At 40.0% G+C, this 19,633-nt stretch overlaps 1 protein-coding gene across 1 annotated transcript in view; it reads right to left on the reverse strand.

The window, feature by feature from the left end:
- Positions 1-5,194: 5,194 nt before the first annotated feature.
- LOC124795381 (serine/threonine-protein phosphatase 5) overlaps positions 5,195-19,633 on the reverse strand; it is a 103,793-nt gene continuing 89,354 nt past the window's right edge. Inside the window, exon 11 of the mRNA XM_047259391.1 lies at positions 5,195-5,818. Within this exon, the coding sequence (XP_047115347.1) occupies positions 5,759-5,818 (60 nt within the window). The 3' untranslated portion in view covers positions 5,195-5,758. The remainder of the gene's footprint in view (positions 5,819-19,633) is intronic.

A 19,633-nucleotide genomic window follows, 5' to 3' on the forward strand; every position in this document is an offset into this window, starting at 1 on the left:
TATTCTAGGATGCTTTCATAATCTTGAGTGCTGATACAGTCACACCAAGGTGCTGTATATACTACCTGCATACAGTGCTGATAGCTCCCATGTGGAGCAAGGACAGTTATCCAACTCTGAATGGCTCATTCCGCCAACAAACCTGTCTCTGTCATCATACAATAGCAGCAGAACACTGGATCCTGACTGTTAGTGGTTGTAGTTATCGCTTAGCGCTCTGCCAGTGGGCAGTGTCCCCAGACATCTGGAGACACCCCTGCTTCAGCTCACCTGCTATAAGCGGTCAACTGCACTTATCAGAAATCCTGCTGATGGCTTCCTGTACTTGTGGGGAATAGTCCATAAAAGTCGGGCGAAATTGCCGTGACCTTCCCGTCCTTTCCTAAAAGGCAGCAAGATTTCCTACCATTTGTCAGTATTTAAACTATCACAGTTCTGCACATCTGAGTGCCACTGATCACTCTACCGAGACACAGATTATATCCTAAGAAGATTTTTATTTTCTTGTACTCACGTTGGATGCAGCCAGATAAGCCAAGCGATTTTTACTTTCTCTGTTTACTGATTTCTTCATCACCGATGTCCTCAGTACACCTAACGTGTCAAATACCTAAAAATTTCATAACTGTTTAAGCAGATCAGCTATATCCAGCATTTTGACTGTACCTTTGCATAAGACTAAATCTTGCTACACTTCAGATGAATGACTGTGGAACAAATTACCCCGTGATCTCTGTCTCACCCAAAAACTGCTCTGCATTCAAGAGGAGATTAAAGCTTTCTGTCTGATCAATTGGCACAGCTTCTCTCTCAGCATATTCTAGTGGTTTTCTTTCTACCTCACTCTTCCTCTGACCAGTCAATTACTTCTCCACAGTACTGTACTGTTTCTCTTCGATGACACTATTCTCATTTGTCAAGAATGTAATGAGGAAATTGCTTAATGTTAATAAGACTGACATTTCTTGAATACCACATATTCATTAACTCTGGAATAGATAAATCAGTGTCACAGTGAATCATGTTTGTGATTTCAAACACCAAGTCCTGGATACTGTCTCTATGCTCAAAAACAGCTAGCTGGCTGAACAGCACCCAGTTTGCTCTGCTGATCATCCATTTTGGCAGCTTTCATTCAGAAACTGCTCCATTTGACAGATGCATACAGAGTGGGGTTGAATGTAAATCAGTAACTTCTGTGAGGGCTGGAGAACTGAGCAACAGATCTGTGACTGGTGATGACATATTACCAGTGCTGAAATGCGCGTGGCTGCCAGCGGGTAAGGGTACACAGCTACACAGATACCATGATGTCAGTGTTTAGTAGTTGCAGCGCCCCACAACACATTGTGTCACTAACTTTTCACTAGCCATGGTAAATATACTTACCAATAACTGTATCTATTTACTATACTTATGAGAATAAATCATTCCACCTCTGTATGCTGCCGACACCTAGTGAAAGTCCACCAGTTGTAGTTTCTGTTTGTTGCAAAATTAGTTTTTAGGCCCTGGGAAGTATATGTCCCATAAAACCACCTTACTTTAAAGGCCCTTTTTGTGCCCTATGCTGTACCAGGTGTATAAAAACTGCTGCAACAGTCTCTTGTGAGATCACTACAGTTGCTTGCAAAGTTTGTACACATTGCTTTGTTTCTAATGAATATATTATGACTTACCAGCTAATTTATTTATTGTGTGATAAACGAAGTATCTAGCATTGTTTTCATATTGTGGTAAGTAAAATAAAAACACAAAATGCTGTTTCCTATTACTGTTTGAAATGTAATAGTAACCCACAACATCTCACAAATGGGGTGTGGGAAATGCAGTTACCATCATAGTTTTTGGCCCTAAATCACAAAAATATTATCAAATAACAAATGTAATCAATTGATCACAATTCCCTAATAAAATATGAAAGAAATTAACTTTGGTGGGTAATTACAAAGAATGCACCTGTGATAGGGGTGCACTAAGAAAAACTGTACAAGATGATAGCATGCCCACAAAATGAGAAAACAAAAACTGATCAAAGTTTTCTTTCTTCCTTCTCCAATTTCTGACTATTCTGTTTTGAGTGAATTAATGCAATGAGGATTAGAGTTTAATGTCTTGTCAACAGTGAGGTGATTACAGACGGAGCACAAGGTCAAATTAGGGAAGGAAATTGGCCATACCCATTTCACAGGAATGCTCTCAGCATTTGTCTTAAGTCATTTAGGGAAATTAAATCTGCATGGCTAGATGGGAATTTGAATCCCCTTCCCGAATATGAGTCTAATGTGCTAAACACTGCACCACATCGCTTGCTGTTAATTTCCCTTCTGTTTTTAAACTGTTTATTGATAATGAAACACCAGGTTCACCAGCCTTGTACCCCACCATTACCAGCAGAGTCCTCTGTAGTGCACACGATTTATCACATCTGTGGAGAAATACGTGCCTAAACAAGTGCCATGGAAATGGCAAGCATTAACACACTATCCTTAAAATTTGGTACACTGTTTTTCATTTCATAAAGTCTATATTTGAGTTTATGTGCTACATTCTTCAGTAATGAGGAAACACATCCTAATTTATTTCTGCTGTGAGGGTACAATTAAGTGAATTAATAATTCGTCAGTTCGTAAAACATCTGTCCTGTAACAGCTGATATAATTGAGAAATTGTGGCTAATCGGTAGGCAACCAAGTTTAATTTATGTTATTAGGGTCAGTCGGAGTACTGAACCAATTCTCGGTTCATTGTGTTTAAATTTTTGTTAGACCATCTTATGCTGAAACTGCATCATTGCAAATAGCCACAGAATCTACAGAGCTGTGCGTCTCACAGTGGAGCCACTCCACGACAATGGTCAATGATTATCTGATCTGAGAGTGTTGAAGGAGAACTCTAAAACTAGGCTTGATCAGTTCAGTCATACTTGAATTAATAACGAGTTGTAGAGTTGGGAATTCAAGTCTACTTGTAATCTGACAAACAAAACCACATAATCTTCCCTAACAGATGAATAGTAGTTCTTTGTAAAAAGCAATTTTCAGGAAGAACTTGTTGAAGAACTGGTGAGTTCTACCAGCTGAAGGTATTACTAATACCACATCCTATTTGATATTATGAAACTCCCTGTTTCACTACACAAACTTTTATATTGATTCTTAAGTTCTGCAATTTATTATTCCAAAGTAAAAAGTTTTAGAAAAAGCTGTATGTGTAAAAAACGCACATTTATTTGGCACAAAGTTTATAAGAAAATTGCAGACATGGAAGTATTCGTACGTATTTCAGTGCTTCAAGTATTTGTATGGATCTCAATGCTTCACTGCTGAATTCCTGCAAGCAATAAATCTCAATCAACGAATACCAACATCCCTGAAAATATAACACTAAGGCCTCCAAAAGCTCTATTCTTGATATACTTGACTCAGCTGTCACTTTCCGAACAGTTTGGCACAATACGTGAAAAATGTTGAACCTAGACAGAACCTGTCCGAGATCTTGGAATAAACGCCACTAATTTCCATGACAGTAATGTGACTGCAGGGTCCACAAGCTAATATTGTTATTTAGCTGTCAGTCTGGCATGACTACAGTCAAGATTGTTGCAGGAACTCATTCGTCACATTGTCTGCAGTGCATGTTACTGAATGTTTGTTACCCACAAAGTTATCCAACAGGATGATTATCTTACAGCACTGGTTTCCAACCATTTGGAGACCATTTATTATCCCATGATGAGAAAAAAACAGTCCAACACCAAGTCAAAGTCAGGGGGAAGGGAGGGGGGTTTGTAATTCTGCTTTAGAAATGAAAAGGTGGATTATATTTAGTTAATTTAAACAAAAAACTCTTACGCTTTTTTACATTTTTGTTACACCAAAGATTAATAAATCAACTAAGACTGCTAGTAGTGCTTGTTTCTAACTACATTTTTCATATTCTGTTTGGCGTCTAGGAACTGTACATTGTAAACAATCAGAAGTACATTCACTTCCTTGCTTTTGCTTCCACTCCTATTTATCACATCTGCAAGTTCTTGTGAATGGTGCTGATAATCATGAATTTAATGATGATAACTATTCAACATCATATGACAGTATTTCGCTAGCGACTGCTGTCCTTGCACAGTTCAAGAAATTGTACATTGGCTCAAATCTTAGTATCTGACAATTTTCCATTCATTGAAAATGTTCTTTTTAACTATAAATTTACTTCCCACTTTCCTAAATTAGGAAAGCAGTTGCTCATAGAATTTTACTGATGAAAATTGCTGACGATGACTGGATGAGCAGAAAAGGGTTTGGTGGCTTTGCTGAGAGATCGTGCTTCGTTACAAAAATGGTCTCAAAGTACATTGGTAAACAAAATACATGGATAACAAGGTTTGCAATGTGCCTGAAAGTGAATGTTTTGCCTTGTGAGATATGAACCTTACAGGCAAAAACCATGGAAAAATGACTGCTGTTCAACAAACTACAGAGCAAAGTATGATGGAAAGGGGGGGAGGTGTGTGTGTGTGTGTGTGTGTGTGTGTGTGTGTGTGTGTGTGTGTGTGTGTGGGGGGGGGGGGGTGAGAGAGAGAGGGCGGGGGGAGAGGGGGGGGGGGGGGGGAGAGGGCAGGCCAGGTAGGAAATCATATTCTCAGTGCTCACAAGCAGTAATAGTAACAGGTTTACAAAAAAATTGAAGAACATCAATTGTGTGGTTGTGTTGTTGTGAGATTCGTGTGAGCACATGTTAGGTTTCATTATAATTCTGTTGAAAATATGTCATGTTTTTTGATTGGCCAAAAAATTTTGAGAGCTCTAGAGGGAGAATTTAATGATATTGGACTGGAAGAGGAATTATCTGAGTGGGAACAGTCTGAAAAAAATTAGTGAAGGACTCTTCCAGAAAGGCACAACATTGACTCAAGAAACTGTTCCTAACACAACTACTAGCAATAGGTCTGTAGGACGACACTTTCTTGATACAATTCCGGCAACTGAAAACAGCAGCACATCTAGCATGTAACACTGGCCATCCATCCATCCATCCATCCATCCATCCATCCATCCATATCTCTCTCTCTCTCTCTCTCTCTCTCTCTCTCTCTCTCTCTCTCTCTCTCACTCACTCACACACACTCATGTAAAATCAGGTTTTAAAAACTAATTATTTTTGACTTTGATAATCAAAATCATTAACACAGTGATAAGCTTTCAATTTTATTTTAACAAAAGTTTTTGGATGGTGTGATGATGGTAATATAATAATGATCACAATGATTATTTTTCTTTACAAAACAAACACAAATATTACTACTTGAAACATTAAAATAAAACATTTCTTTCACAATGGGAGGTATTATGAAGCTTTAAATAAGAAGTTGTATAATTACACAGGATTTATGTAGCAAGGTAAATGGAAATTAAAAATCCTGTGCTATAAAAAACTCTTTCACAAAGTCTGGAAACAAAACTGCGAACAAGCTTTTAATTACACTTAACTGTTGTTGAACACAGTTATAAAAATTTTCACAGTGACATTGTGTTGTGGCACAGATTTTAAACTAATGTCATTGATTTAAAATAATATTCTTTTAGGCTTCTAAAATAACTGCATTTTTTCTCAACTTGATCTTCGAACATTCCTAAAACAGGGAACAACGTTGAGTCCAAAAGTCCTTCGAAAGCACCTATTCCTTAATATCTTTGATTCTGACAAAGATAATTGTATTGGCACTTCCTCTTACGTATGTGTATTTCAAAGGAATACACTACACAATGTAACGCATCAGAGCATTTGCATATGCCATTGGTTTCAAGTTGGGATGAGGCTGGAAAAAATGAAATGAAAAAATAAAACAGAAAGTATTCACTACATCTCTCAAATTTATTATGGTTTTCATTTAACATCTAAATCTTAAGTTTGCATAATGGTAACAATGACTGCTTTGTCACAGAAGCTTCACAGTGCGATCTTTTACACTTTTAAGCCAACTAAATGGTTAGCTATTACTTACCTTCAGATGGTGTCATTTCAAGCATTTAAAATGGAAAAAAATATTCCTAACTGTCAGAACTGTTAGTTCATTCATCGGGGGGGAAACAGGAACAGATTCTAGAAGGTTACGAAGGACCTGACCACAAACTTCTACCACCACAGAAAGCATAGATCGCTACTCACCACTTACAGGAAGTAGCGTCACAGACAGGCACAATGAAACAGAATTCTAGAAATATTTCAGGTTTCAGACGAAGATGTTCTGCAGAAGTAGTAAACTCATGCAAATTCACCCAAGAATTACATCTCAGCACCTGGAGACAGTGCCCATGAATGTGAGATTCGTGCTTGGGTGAATGTGTGCGAGTTTTCTATTTCTGAAGAATGACTGTCTGGAAGCATTCTTTTCCATTGGCCTGTCTGCGACACACACCACCTCTATGAGTTGAGTAGCAAACTGTTCTTTCCATGTTGTTATTTCATGCTGGACTTTCCATTTATACACGTTCCCCCTTCCTACTTTTTGCCTTTTCCCTGTCTCTTCTTTTCAGCCTGCCCCTTACGCATTAATTGCACTATTCATTCTACTTCCCATTTCTCTTCCTCTCACTCAATCTGCTGGCAAGGTGCTTATCTGTGTACTATCTTTTACCTCCTCCTCTCTCCAATGTCTCCTGCATCATCTTTGTCTCCCTTGTATCACATTACATTGATCCTCTTTTTGTAATCTTAGTCAAAAGCTGCTTCCCAACATTCAAAAACCTATACCTTATAGGTATAGTATGATGATCTCATTGTTATTGTGGAAGGGGTAAATCAAAATTTTTTTTGGGTACACAACTGTTGAAACCTTAAATCCAAGTTGCTAAGAAATGTGAGTACGGAATATCTTACTAACATCTGAACCAAGGTTATTAACAACCGCACAGGCTTTGCAGTATGTAAAGAACTTTACTTCTTTCTAACCAAAGTGGAGATTATATATATATAAAATAACTCATGTTTAAATAACTTTGCGTAATCTCAGTTTGTCTTTTCATGTTTTTCCTTTGTTTTCTGTCATCATCATCATCATCATCATTTTTTGTTCTCTCAGGGGCACTTTATCAATATATGTTATGTAGAACACTGCTTAAATTAAATTTTAGCCTATAAAAAAAGTCAAATTCTTCTTATTCTATTCAACATAGACCAGAATTGCAGTGAATCAGCATGCTTCACCACTTCATTGTAATTCCATTTGAATAAAGACTGCATATACTAGAAAATGCGTAGACTAACAGCAAGCAGAGGCCGAATGACCCAAAAGTTTTTCTATGTAAGAAAGATTTGCATAGCAATGAAGAAATAATTATGCAACTGATAAATATCAATACAACGATTTTCACTGTTCTGTAATCTTTATTGCATTTTTACCAACATATTGCGTGTAAATTTAAGTACACTTTTCTAAAAGCTTTCAACTGTTTTATATCTTATCTGGGCAAGCTATTTCCAGTTTACATTTAATGACTGCCTGTGAATGAAACCAAACAAGATATCCAGTATGCCCCAGTTGGCTTATAAGAACAAAAATGAGTCAAAATATGTATTGCTTTTTTTTTCCAGCAACTTCCTTAATACCACTGAAATTTTGTAACACCAACTGCTTGGTACACACTTCATCGCTCAACAATACGTTTACAAATACATTAGGATGTCTGTCCATTACATTATTTGTACTATGCAGAAATCATTATTAGGGCACACAGTTATATTTTTTCCTCAGCTGCATAAGTACAACTACTGAGCAACATAAATATCAAATGTACTTCGTTTTATGTAACTATTTAGAGCAACTACAAGGGTTGGACCATGCAAGAACAAACATTTCCGAAACTGTTTCCAATTCATTTATATGAAGTATGCTCAACAACTTTATCAGCCTGACGAAGAAACACAAAATAATTTTAAAACCTTTTTACAGAATAGCTGATGCTGAGTGAATTTTTAAATAGACCAAACAGCTAAGGTCATCAGTACCCTATTTACACTCCAGGACAGAGGCAGTGTACCCAGTCCATCTGTGTGTAGAGCAAATTCAGTGCGCAGATGTGAGAAAGTGCTCTAAATTTTGGCATAGTGTGTATCTGAGGTGGAACATTGGAACTAGCCCAGTATTCAACTAGTAGGATGCAGGAAACTGCCTAAAAACCACATTCAGGCTGGATGGCACACGGACCCCTTGTTGTCAATCCAATGGGCAGATTCGATCTGAGGTCGATTAACCTCTCCGTCCCGGAAGCAGTCGCAGTTGCATTAACACATGCACGGCCACCCAGGAAAGTAACACAATTGCCTAGCAAATCATTACATTTAACTCAATGCTTCCTACTTTTCAATGCCCTTTGTGAAATAAAATTTGTCATCTTCAGCAAAAGAAGTATTTGTTTTACCTACAACTTTGAACCATTAAATGTGAAAATTGTTCTCTGGTCTGTTTCTCTACATTTTGCAACAACAAGTAATTGCCAGGATCTAATTACACTGAATATGGAAGATCTGGAAGCATTTCAAGAGAAAAAGAAAGATGCTGATGCAGTTTTTCAGGAACAATAAAGGAATGTTACTGTGACAAAGGAGAACACTTCTCTGCAAATGAAACTTTGGACTGAACAGCAACCTTCAATTTGCCAGCACAACAGTTCCTGCCAATCCCAGAGACTCTGTCGAGTTTGTGACAGTCACGGCTGTGGATTTCTGGACCTGCGTTATATGGTGCAGTGCTTTAGGGCTCCCCACAGTAGATAAGGGGTGCAATACTCAAAGGAAGCAGCTACTCAGGTAGCAAAGTACTTGTGGAGCACATACAGGGCCTTTTTAGGCTGACCGATAGTTTGAGGTAGTCTGATGAATACTCAACAATCGACATGCAAAGAGCAAAATCAGATCGCATTCAGAGTGAAGACACTTTGACTGTCTAAATATAGCTGGTACACTGTCAAAGTATTTGTACAAAAGTTTCCCAACATACTGCTCTCCATGAAATTTGTTGCATTCAAATTATTCTTGACACCAAGATCTGATTGAAACACTAAGTACTAAGCTCTGAAATCTTTAGTGAGTCATGAAATCTATATCAGAAAGCCATATTATACACCAGAGGAGGGAGTGTGTGTACTGCAATGGACAAAAATATTGTCTCTAATGAGGTCAATTCCGAGGGTGACTGAAGTTACCTGGATGCAAATAACAGATTTAGGTGAAAGTGAGTTAATTACCGCATGTTTTTCCTTGGCATCTAATTCTGCTGTGTTTTAAAACCAATCAAACGAAGTCTATCCTCAGTAATGGAAATATCATATATACAGAACATGTAATATTAGTTGGAGGCGACTTTAATCTACCGAGTATGGACTGGAATGTCTATGGATTCACTGCAGAAGTTACAAATAGGGGGTCCTGTGAAGTACTTTTAAATACGTTTTCCAAAAACTGTCTTGAGCATACCACAATGGAAATACCTTAGACCTTGCAACTATAAAGAGGCCTGACCTTATCGCAGTGTCTATAGAGACGGATTAGTGATCATGATGATATAGTGACTATGGTTACTAAAGTTAATAAATCAATCATGAAGGCTAGGAGATTATTTTTGTTTGAAAGAGTAGATAAGCAGTTGCTTGCATCCCACTTAAACAGTGGACGGACATCAGTGTAAATTGCACTCTGGAAAAGTATGTGACAAGTAAGTGGATTAAGGACACAAAAGTCCACCATCGCTTAAAATAAAAAATCGAAAAATGCTGATGAATCAAAGACTGTTGCACTCTCGGTGCAAACGAGAACATGCAAATGATGACAGGCAAACATTAGTAGAGATTAATGCACATGTAAAAAGATCGATGCGCAAAGCACACAACATCCACTGTCGTATCTTAGCAAAGCATCTAGCTGAGAACCCAAGAAAATTCTGGTCCTTCATATAATCCCTAAATGGGTTGGAGGCTACCATCCAGTCACTCATTGACCAATCTGGTGTGGCAATACAATATAACAAAATGTAAGCTGAAGTTTTAAATTTCACATTTAAAAAATTGTTCACACAGGAAAATCATACAAACATACCATTGTTTGATCATTGCACAGACTCCTTCATGTAGGGCATAATAATAGGCATTACTGGCATAAAGAAGCAACTGAAAGAGCTGAAAACATAAGTCTCCAGGTCCAGATAGAAACCCAGTTCATTAAAAAAAAAAAAAAGTACTCTATGGCACTGGTCCCTTACTTAGCTTACATTTATCAAGAATATCATACCCAGTGCTAAGTCACAAGTGACTCCTGTATTTAAAAAGGGTAAAAGATCTGACAGAGCAAAATTGCAGACCAATATGCATAACACTGGTTTGCTGCAGAAGACGGAATATAACGAAGTCCTTAAGAAGTAAAAGCTTGACCACAGATCAGCATGGTTTTAGAAAGCATTGGTTGTGTGAAACTCAGCTTGCCCTTTTTTCACAATCCCCTGCGAACAATGGATGAAGGCCAACAGGCGGTGCCTATATTTCTGAATTTCTGAAAAGTGTTAGACATGGTGCTGCATTAGGTACGAGCATACGGAATACATTCCCAGATATGTGAGCGGCTCAAAGACTTCTTCAGTAAAAACAGTATTTCTAATAGGTGTGATGATTAAAAAAAAGTCATGTGACTAGGGCCTCCCGTAGGGTAGACCGTTCGTCGGGTGCAAGTCTTTCGATTTGACGCCACTTCGGCGACTTTCACGTCGATGAGGATGAAATGATGATGATTAGGACAACACAACACCCAGTCCCTGAGCGGAGAAAATCGCTGACACAGCCGGGAATCGAACCCGGGACCTTCGGACTGACATTCTGTCGCACTGACCACTCAGCTACTGGGGGCAGACGGTGTGATGAATGACAGCTAGCTCTAACTGCAGAAAATTTTAAGTTAATAGAGATACTAGGAAAATACAATCCTGTAATGTATGAATACAGTATTGGCAGTGTCTTGCTTGACACAGTCATGTCAATTAAATGTTGTTGTTGTTGTTGCTGTCTTCGGTCCTGAGACTGGTTTGAAAGCACCTCTCCATGCTACTCTATCCTGTGCAAGCTGCTGCTTCTCCCAGTACCTACTGCAACCTACATCCTTCTGAATCTGCTTAGTGTAGTCATCTCTTGGTCTCCCTCAATTAAATATCTAGGTGTAATGTTGTAAAGCAGAATGAAATGGAACAAGCATATAAGAATTATAGTGAGGAAGGCAAATGGTCAAATTCAGTTTATAGGAAGAGTTTTACAAAAGTGTTGTTTATCTGTGACTGAGGCCCCAATAAAACACCAGCGCAACCCATTGTTGAATACGCTCGAGTGTTTCGGATTGCACGATGTCGGATTGAAGGAAAATGTCAAAGCAATTCAGAGGCAGGCTGCTAGATTTGTTACCTACAGGTTCGATCAGCACTCAAATATTATGGAGGTGCTTCGGGAATTCAAATGGGAATTTCTGGAGGGAAGGTGATGTTCTTTACAATGAATGCTATTGAGAAAATGTAGAGAACTGGCATTTGAATCTGAGGTTTTGGGTAAGGGTCATGAATGTGAGAAAAGAAATTAAGGCTTGTACAGATGTGCACGCACACACACATTAATTTTTCCCTCCCCATCTGTGAGTGGAACAGGAAGGGACTTGATTAGTGGTGGTACAACATACCATCCCCCACAGTACAGTGGCTTTCAGAGTACGTGTTTATATGTAGAAATGGAGCTCTGGCTCATATAGGGCAGGGACAGTGCTGGCTATGTCCTGTTCATTACTAAAATATACCATATTTACCCTGAATAACGACCCCCCCACCTTTTTTTTTAAATACTCCTTGAGGGAATTTTATTTTTAACATATTGTGACTAATCAAAATTATGAACTGTTTAACTGATGTAAAGAACTCTGCTTAAGAAAAGTTAATGTTATAGGTTTCCTGAACTTATGCCAGTTATTGATGTAACCAATGAGGGATAACTGAAGAGGCAATGTATTTCTGGTGCTGAATTCCAAACCATTCTGTTCTTTACTTAAGTGTTTCCTAATATGTAAAATGTAAAGAATTACTAGGTCATGATCAAGTTATGACCTAATAGCACACTTTATATTGCTGTGAGTGAAACAAGCACCAATTAAATTTCTAAGCTTGCTGTCACAAATATCTGGCTGTTTCTTCTGAATATGTTGCAAGTTCCACAGATCCAGCTATGGTGGGACCTGACAAGACAGCTTTTTTCCACACGCATAGCTGATTTCACATCTCTCCCTGCATGAGAATGTGACAATATTCCTTTGTTTCTTCCTTCCAAGCACACTGCCTAACCCATTGGCTGCATACAACCAGCAGCTGACCCCCTCCCCTAGTTGTTTCCACCATACTTCCCAATGACATTGACAGCATCACTGCACAAAACATGTAAGTACGCCACTGGCTCCTATCTATACATTTCTCGTCTCCTGCAGAAATGTATACTACTGTTAAGTATTTACCTAATTTTAAGGTAAATTCAATTCAGACTACACATGGATTAATGCGAACTGCATTTTAAACGTGGTAGATGGTCATAAAATGCCAAGATTCACAGCACACATCCCTACAATTGGCAGTGCAAGTTTGCTGCCCATTCCCCACTTTATTCCCCACATCTGTAGTTCTCAGGCAAGCTGTTGTCGTTTCCCCTTCAAACCTTCACGATACTTCAAAATACAGTGTGCTCCCAATTCTTCGTGTGCAAATTATTTATGCATAACAAAAAAAGGGGCACACGTAATACACACATAGGAACTGGCAGCACAAGTTGCCAGCTGCTAAGAGCAGCAGCGGACGCTAATCCAGACCCGCAGCAGAGGACGACTGCGCCAAGCCATGTCCGAGCGCATGCAGACATTGGTTTCCAATGCTGTTGCTGCTACCCGTCTAGTGGACATCATCCTGAATACGTGTTTGAAAATATCTTAATTATTCATGTTTTTGACAATTCATGCATCTTCTCCCCACATTACACCAAATAATCGGAAGTATGCTGTAAATGGTGCTGCGCTTGAGCACAACTAACTGCTCCAGCAGTTTTCTTCACTGCTCAAGAAATCACAAGTTCTGCTCGAGCTTTTGATTGCCCCATCATCTAGTGACTTCTGTTGGTTCTTCTTCTATGACCTGTAAGAGGTTTTAATGTACTATTGAGTTTAATGATGGAAATAACTGCAAAACACTAAATGCAATGTTTTGTCAGGCACTGTTTCTATGTAACAATAATTGTGATTGCGATTCAGTCGTATTATTAAGTTTTCGCTCGTCCTGCAATCTAGTGACATCTGCTGGTAAAGTCTTCATGAAGGGTCTAGCTGCTCGCAACAGGAATTACAGTCAGTGTAACAGGATTTATTTCTTTTGTTGGTGTTTTAATACTTATTAACTTATTTTCTTGTTTCAGCTAAATATTACCCTCTTGTTTTCAAGCTGTTAATGTTTTATCCATTTTTCCAAAATGTGGACACGGATCGAAATGTTCATTTGCAACCCATTTGGTAAATCATTAAAACAAGTACAAGGCATATAACGTTGCTTCCACCGTTTTTTCCCCAACATTTGAAGCTTTAATGAAAAATTGGTTACACATGTATCATTCAAAGTATTTTCCATTGCTCGCCACTACTTTCTCCAATCTTTCAGGCAGTGTATGAATACTGCATCGGAAACATTGTTCATCTTATGAAACAATCCATGAATAAATCCAATTTGTGACTTCTTCGTGAGATTGGAAGTGTTGGTCAGCCAGGTCATGTGCCATTGATCTAAACAGGTTATAGTCAGAGGGAGCAATGTCTAGAGAATACGGCGTTTGGGGTAGGACTTTCCACTTTAATGTTTCCAAGTATGTGTTCACCTCTTTTGCAATGCGGGGTCGAGCGTTGTTGTGCTGCAAAATCACTTTATCATGCCTCTCGCTGTATTGTGGCTGTTTGTCTTTCAATGCTCAGCTCAAATGCGTTAAGTGCATTCAATAACGAACACCTGTGATTGTTTCACTTGGTTTTAACACCTCATAGTACATGACACCGAGCTGCTCCCACCAAATGCAGAGCATGATCTTGGAGCTATGAATATTCTATTTGGCTGTCGACGTGGAAGCATGGGCAGAATATCCCCACAACTTTTTGCGTTTAGGGTTATCGTAATGAACCCATTTTTCGTCCCCAGTCACAATGTGATGCAGAAATCCCTTCCGTTTTCGCCTCTGAAGCAACTGTTCACAAACGCCATTCAATGTCTCTTGGTTTCAGCTCACACAGGACCCAAGTTCCTTCTTTTTGAATCATGCCCATAGCTTTGAGACATTTTGAAATGGCTTGCTGTGTCACTCCCACTAATTGTGCCATTTCTTCTCAAGTTCGACGTGAGTCTTCGCTCAGCAATGTCTCCAATTCTGCATCTTCAAAAACATTCTCTCTTCCACCACTATGCAGGTCTACGACATTAAGATCACCATTCTTGAAGCATTGAAACCACTCACAACACATTCTTTCACTAACAGCATCCTTACCATACGTACCTGAGAGCATTCGATGAGACTCAGTTGCTGTTCTCTTCATACTGAAACAAAACAACACCTACCACAAATGACGAGAATTAGGCTCATAAATTGAAATTTTCAACCAAGAATAACTTTATGAAGCAGACACAAATCGACTAATGTTTGAATGAGGTTATGTTGACCGAGGTCCAAGCTAACTGCTTTATGTCTGCAATCTGTTTCTTTCAACCGCTACTTACCATTGTTGCCACCATCGGCAAATGACGGAAGCAAAGTTGTAGACCTTGTAATATTTTTCGAAGGAGAACATTTTCCCCTATGACTGTCAGCTTCACTAAAAATCAGCACAACCGTTAATCTATCCATACAGGTGGGTACTGTGTGAGAACTCTTACTGGAAATTTGTACAAATATAACAAGAACAGTGGTAGTATTAATGCTAATTTCTTCTGCATTTCATGAAATTTTTAATTTTTAAGCTGTTATAGCTGCTTGTTGTGGCTAATTCGTAGCTTCTCGAATGTCCCTTTCACTCATGCCATGTGATTCAAATGTCATTCAATTATTGAAGCATACTCAATATTGTATCAAGTGCTATGGCATATTGGAAAACATCGAGCCCATTTAAATGTGAGTACTGTTTGTCCAGGCTTAAAAATATATTTGCACTTCATCTGTATTAATCTACTACACAGCACAACAATATTGACCTCAGTAGCAATAATTTAATTCATGGATGTAAGATGACCATCTCTTTAGATGATAAATTTGGAAAGAACCTAATCTTTTCATCGATTAAATATATGGCACCTGTTGACTCTGGAAAAAAATCTTGGGAAAACTTAGTCTGAATAGGACAAGACGGATTTCAATCTAGTATCTTTCCTGGTTTGAAGAGAGGTGTCAAAATTGCCTCTCTCCACGAGTTGGGGAAGTTATCTGTCTGCCATATGACATTAAAGCAGTGGAGCAGGATTTCCTTTGATGCCATTGGCAAATGTCTAAGCATGCAGTACTGGATTTGGCTGTGACCAGGTGTAGTCTCAAAGTCTCAGACAGAACAGTCTCCAGCTCTCCACATGGAGAAAGGTTAGTAGTTGTACGTCTCAGAACTCGTGGATCTAAAGTTAATTTTCTCCTCTCTACAGTCACATAGTAGTGATGAAACACCGGATCCTGGCTGATATTGGCAGTAGTTCTAGCAAAATGCTCAGCCAGCATCTGAGCAATGTCTCCAGGTGGTGTTTGGAGACACTCCTGTTTCAGAACTGTGGCTATTGGTAAATAACTGTGTTCACTGGAAATCCTCCGGATGGCTTCCCATACTTTTGTAAAAGAAGTGGAATGGTGGATGGTGTTCAGGAACACTTGCCATGACCTTTTCTTACTCTCCCTAATGACACACTGAGCCTTGGCACATGTAACTCAAAAGACACCGAGGTTGTCTGCTGTTGGTCGGCATTTAAAATGTTGAAGAGCCGCGTACCTGTCCTGGATTGCTGAACGGCACTCATCTGTCCACCAAGGTACATGTCACCACCTTAGATAACCAGAAGACTTGGGGACGGATAAGTCAGTGGCATGATGGACCACTCATGTGATGTGGTCCTCTGACGTGCGTGAATTTCAACTGCAGCTGACTGCAGATTAGTGGCCAGGGGGAGAGCAGAGGACTGGTGTGCATGATTTACGAACACAGCAACACCTCCCTTGACCCTTTCCCCAGTCAGGTCATCCTAGCAATAGATAGTACAGCCCTGTAGGACAGGGGCAGCAAATGCTTTAAAATGCGTTTCCTGCAGACAGATATACACTGGGCGTTTCTGCGCTAGGAGCTTCAGTTCCTCCACATGGATACTGAACCCATTAATGTTCCACTGGAGGATGGGAGCTTTTCGTCACAGGAGTAGCACTTCCACATTTTCTTTCCGCATGGGAGGGGAGCCTACCGTATGAGGTGACTGAGCTTTGGGGCTAAATGATTGCCTCAGTCTGACATCAAGTTCCATTTGCTCTGATGAAGAATCAAGAGATACATCAGAGAGGACATGTTCGACATCACTGGACAGTGTATTTTCTGTCTCTGTTATAGGCTGATGCTTTGGCTTCCATTTTTTTTGTCCTGAGTGGGCTTTGGGGCCACAACTGTGGCTGCAACACTTGCTGGTGGACCAGGCTGAACCTTCGGAGAGGCAGGGAGCTCCACAACTGTGACAACCACAGACTTGTCTGCAGTCTTGTGTGGCGGTATGGGCTTCGAAATAATTGACGCAGAACAAGTGCACTGGCAGATGCAGGTACTAGTGCTGACACTGGTAACCTCCGTTTGTGCAGCAGCATCCGTTTTGGGACTGACTGATTAATAACAGACGCCATGGAGACAGCTTACATTGGGGGGCTGCATGACCTTACAGATCTTTGTGGCCTTCCCATATGAGATATGTTTAATAGTTTTCATTTCCTATCTCTCCCTTTCTTCAAGAAAGACACTGAAGTCCCTACTCCAGACAGCATGATCCTCAGAACAGTTGACACACTTCACAGATGAACAGCAAACTCCAGCAGGGGCGGCTTTCCCCACATCTACCACATGTGGCTTCTCCTTTACATCTGACAGTAGTGTGCCCAAAGTGGTGGCACTTAAAACACTGCATCAGGTTAGGGAAATAAGGCCATATACTAAGGCAAAGGAAGCCAACCTTAATGTGCTCTGGAAGTTTTGTGCTGCTGAATGTCAATATAAACGAGTCTGACTTCACTAGAGTGCCACCCACTCTTTTCATAATGTTCTGCAGATCAACAATGCCTTCCGGGACCATTCAGCTTTCAGTTCTTCTCAGGGAATGTCAACCAGATCTCTGCAAGTCACCTTTCCTGCAGTTCATGGTGTTGTGCAGTTCAGTATCAATTGTGTACTCCTTGAGGGATTGAGCTTTTTGGAGGTTCGTCACTTGTTGGTAACTGGACTGCTACAGGTTCCCCAGAAGTTGCCCACTAATGACTGTTCCACCTCAATGGCCATTAATCTCATCAGCACACAGCACACCTTGAGATCGAGGTTTCTCTTTATAGAGGTTTTTACCATCCTCGCGATCTGGGCGGTCAAGCCAAGATCCCTATTCCCTGCGACACACAACATTCCACTACTGCACCATACAGTGGTCACTGAAGCATGCCCAGAGCTTAAGGTGACAAGACTGGTGGCACTTACAAGTCCCCAGCTCAGGAATCCATGGTCACCAAGCCCATCCATACTCAGCAGACAAATGCTGAGCCCTGAGGAGAACAACCCCAGGAAAGGTTACAATTCTGTGTTATCTACTTAACTGCAAATTGTGATGGAGGTCATAAAGAGTACTTATCTTTCATGTGACTTATTGCTTTTGTGATCCTTACTAGTCGCTGGCTTTTGGAACTTTAGGAACTGAGAGCGTCTTACCCCAGCACTAGCGATCAAACACTGCCTTAGTGTGGGGAGAGGAGTCCCTGTTGAGCTTCTGCACAGAGCAGTCACATGCTACTGCACTGCAGATAAGTAATGTGCAGAACATGATAGAAAGTGAAATAAATAGTTAAAAATATTAAGTCAGGTTGGGAAAAAAAACATTTTCATGGGAAGGTGCACAGGATTAATTAAAAGATTTACGGTTCATGCAGTGTCGTGTTTGAGACTCGGCAATTGTCATGAAGAAACATACTGTTAGTAGAACACCAGTGAAAAGGCTTCCAAGATCAGTTATCTGATTCATTAATGTGGAAAAAAGCAAACAATTGTTAAAGAAGACTGGATGAGCATAGGAATTATTAGGGAAATGTGTTCATATTAAAGGAACAATGCAACTAAGTAATTTGACTTTTACTGTTATTATTTTACACTGACATTCCTTCTTTAATTCAGTAACTTTAATATTAAAATCTTAAATAGACATGTATTCATATTGGGCACATGATCAGGTTATATTTGTAATGATCTCTCAGCAAAGCCACAAAACTCTAATCCGATAGCTGCAAAATACTGATTATCAAAATTAAAAAGACAAGGACAGTCTTATTACAAGATTCTGTACTGCTTGAAAGTTGCACAACTGAAAATAGCATGAACAATTAAACAACTGAAAATCCAAGACAGAATCGCAACAATAATATGAAAAGGTTACATTGTTACTAACTATATTGAGCTGCAGACAGGCACAATGAAACCACTGATATACAATTAAGTTTCCCACCTAAATGCCTTCTTCGTAAGTAGAAAATTGTCGTGGGTGATGGGGGTAGGAAAGTGGCAGGGAGTGGGAGGGGTAGGGACAGTAGGTAGGGGTTGGGGAAGGTTTAGTGCTGCTTGTGGGAATATGCAGGGACATGGTAAGGATGGGGTAGGGGTGCTAGGTGCAATCGGGTTATTTGGGGAGGAGGAGGAGTGGAAAGGGAGAGGAGTAGAGAAGGGGAAAAAGACTAGTGGGTGTGCTGGTAGGATAGAAGGCTGTGTAGTGCTGTAGTGGCAGTAGGGAAGAGGATCAGTAAGTAAGCACAGAGAATAGTGAAGTTGAGTCCAGGGAGTTACAGGAAGGTAGGACGTACCGCAGCGAAATTCCCACCTGCACAATTCAGGTTGCTGGTGTTGCCAGAAAGGATCTAAATGGTGCAGGCAGTGAAGCACTCATTGAAGTGAAGCACAGTATGTTGGGCAGCGTGTTCAGCAACTGGGTGGTCCAGCTGTCTCTTGTCCCCAGTCCATCGATGGCCATTCACGCAGGTAAACAGCTTGCTAGTTGCAAGTTGTCATTCCCACATAGAAAGCAACAGACCTAGATGCAAGACCTGTCCCATATATCTCCCCACAACTACAAACTCCATTCCAATCACTGGCGTCTCCTCTCCCATCAAAGACAGGGTTTGCGTGAAAGCAGCTATGAGGTCTACAAACTACGCTGTAATCACTGTGCTGCTTTCTATGTGGGAATGACAATTAGCAAGCTGTCTGTCTGCATGAATGGCCACCGACAAACTGTGGCCAAGAGACCACTGGACCACCCAGTTGGTGAACTTTTATCACTTTTTCAGTG

The sequence above is a fragment of the Schistocerca piceifrons genome, chromosome 4, assembly GCF_021461385.2.
Source record: "Schistocerca piceifrons isolate TAMUIC-IGC-003096 chromosome 4, iqSchPice1.1, whole genome shotgun sequence".
Classification (NCBI taxonomy): domain Eukaryota; kingdom Metazoa; phylum Arthropoda; class Insecta; order Orthoptera; family Acrididae; genus Schistocerca; species Schistocerca piceifrons.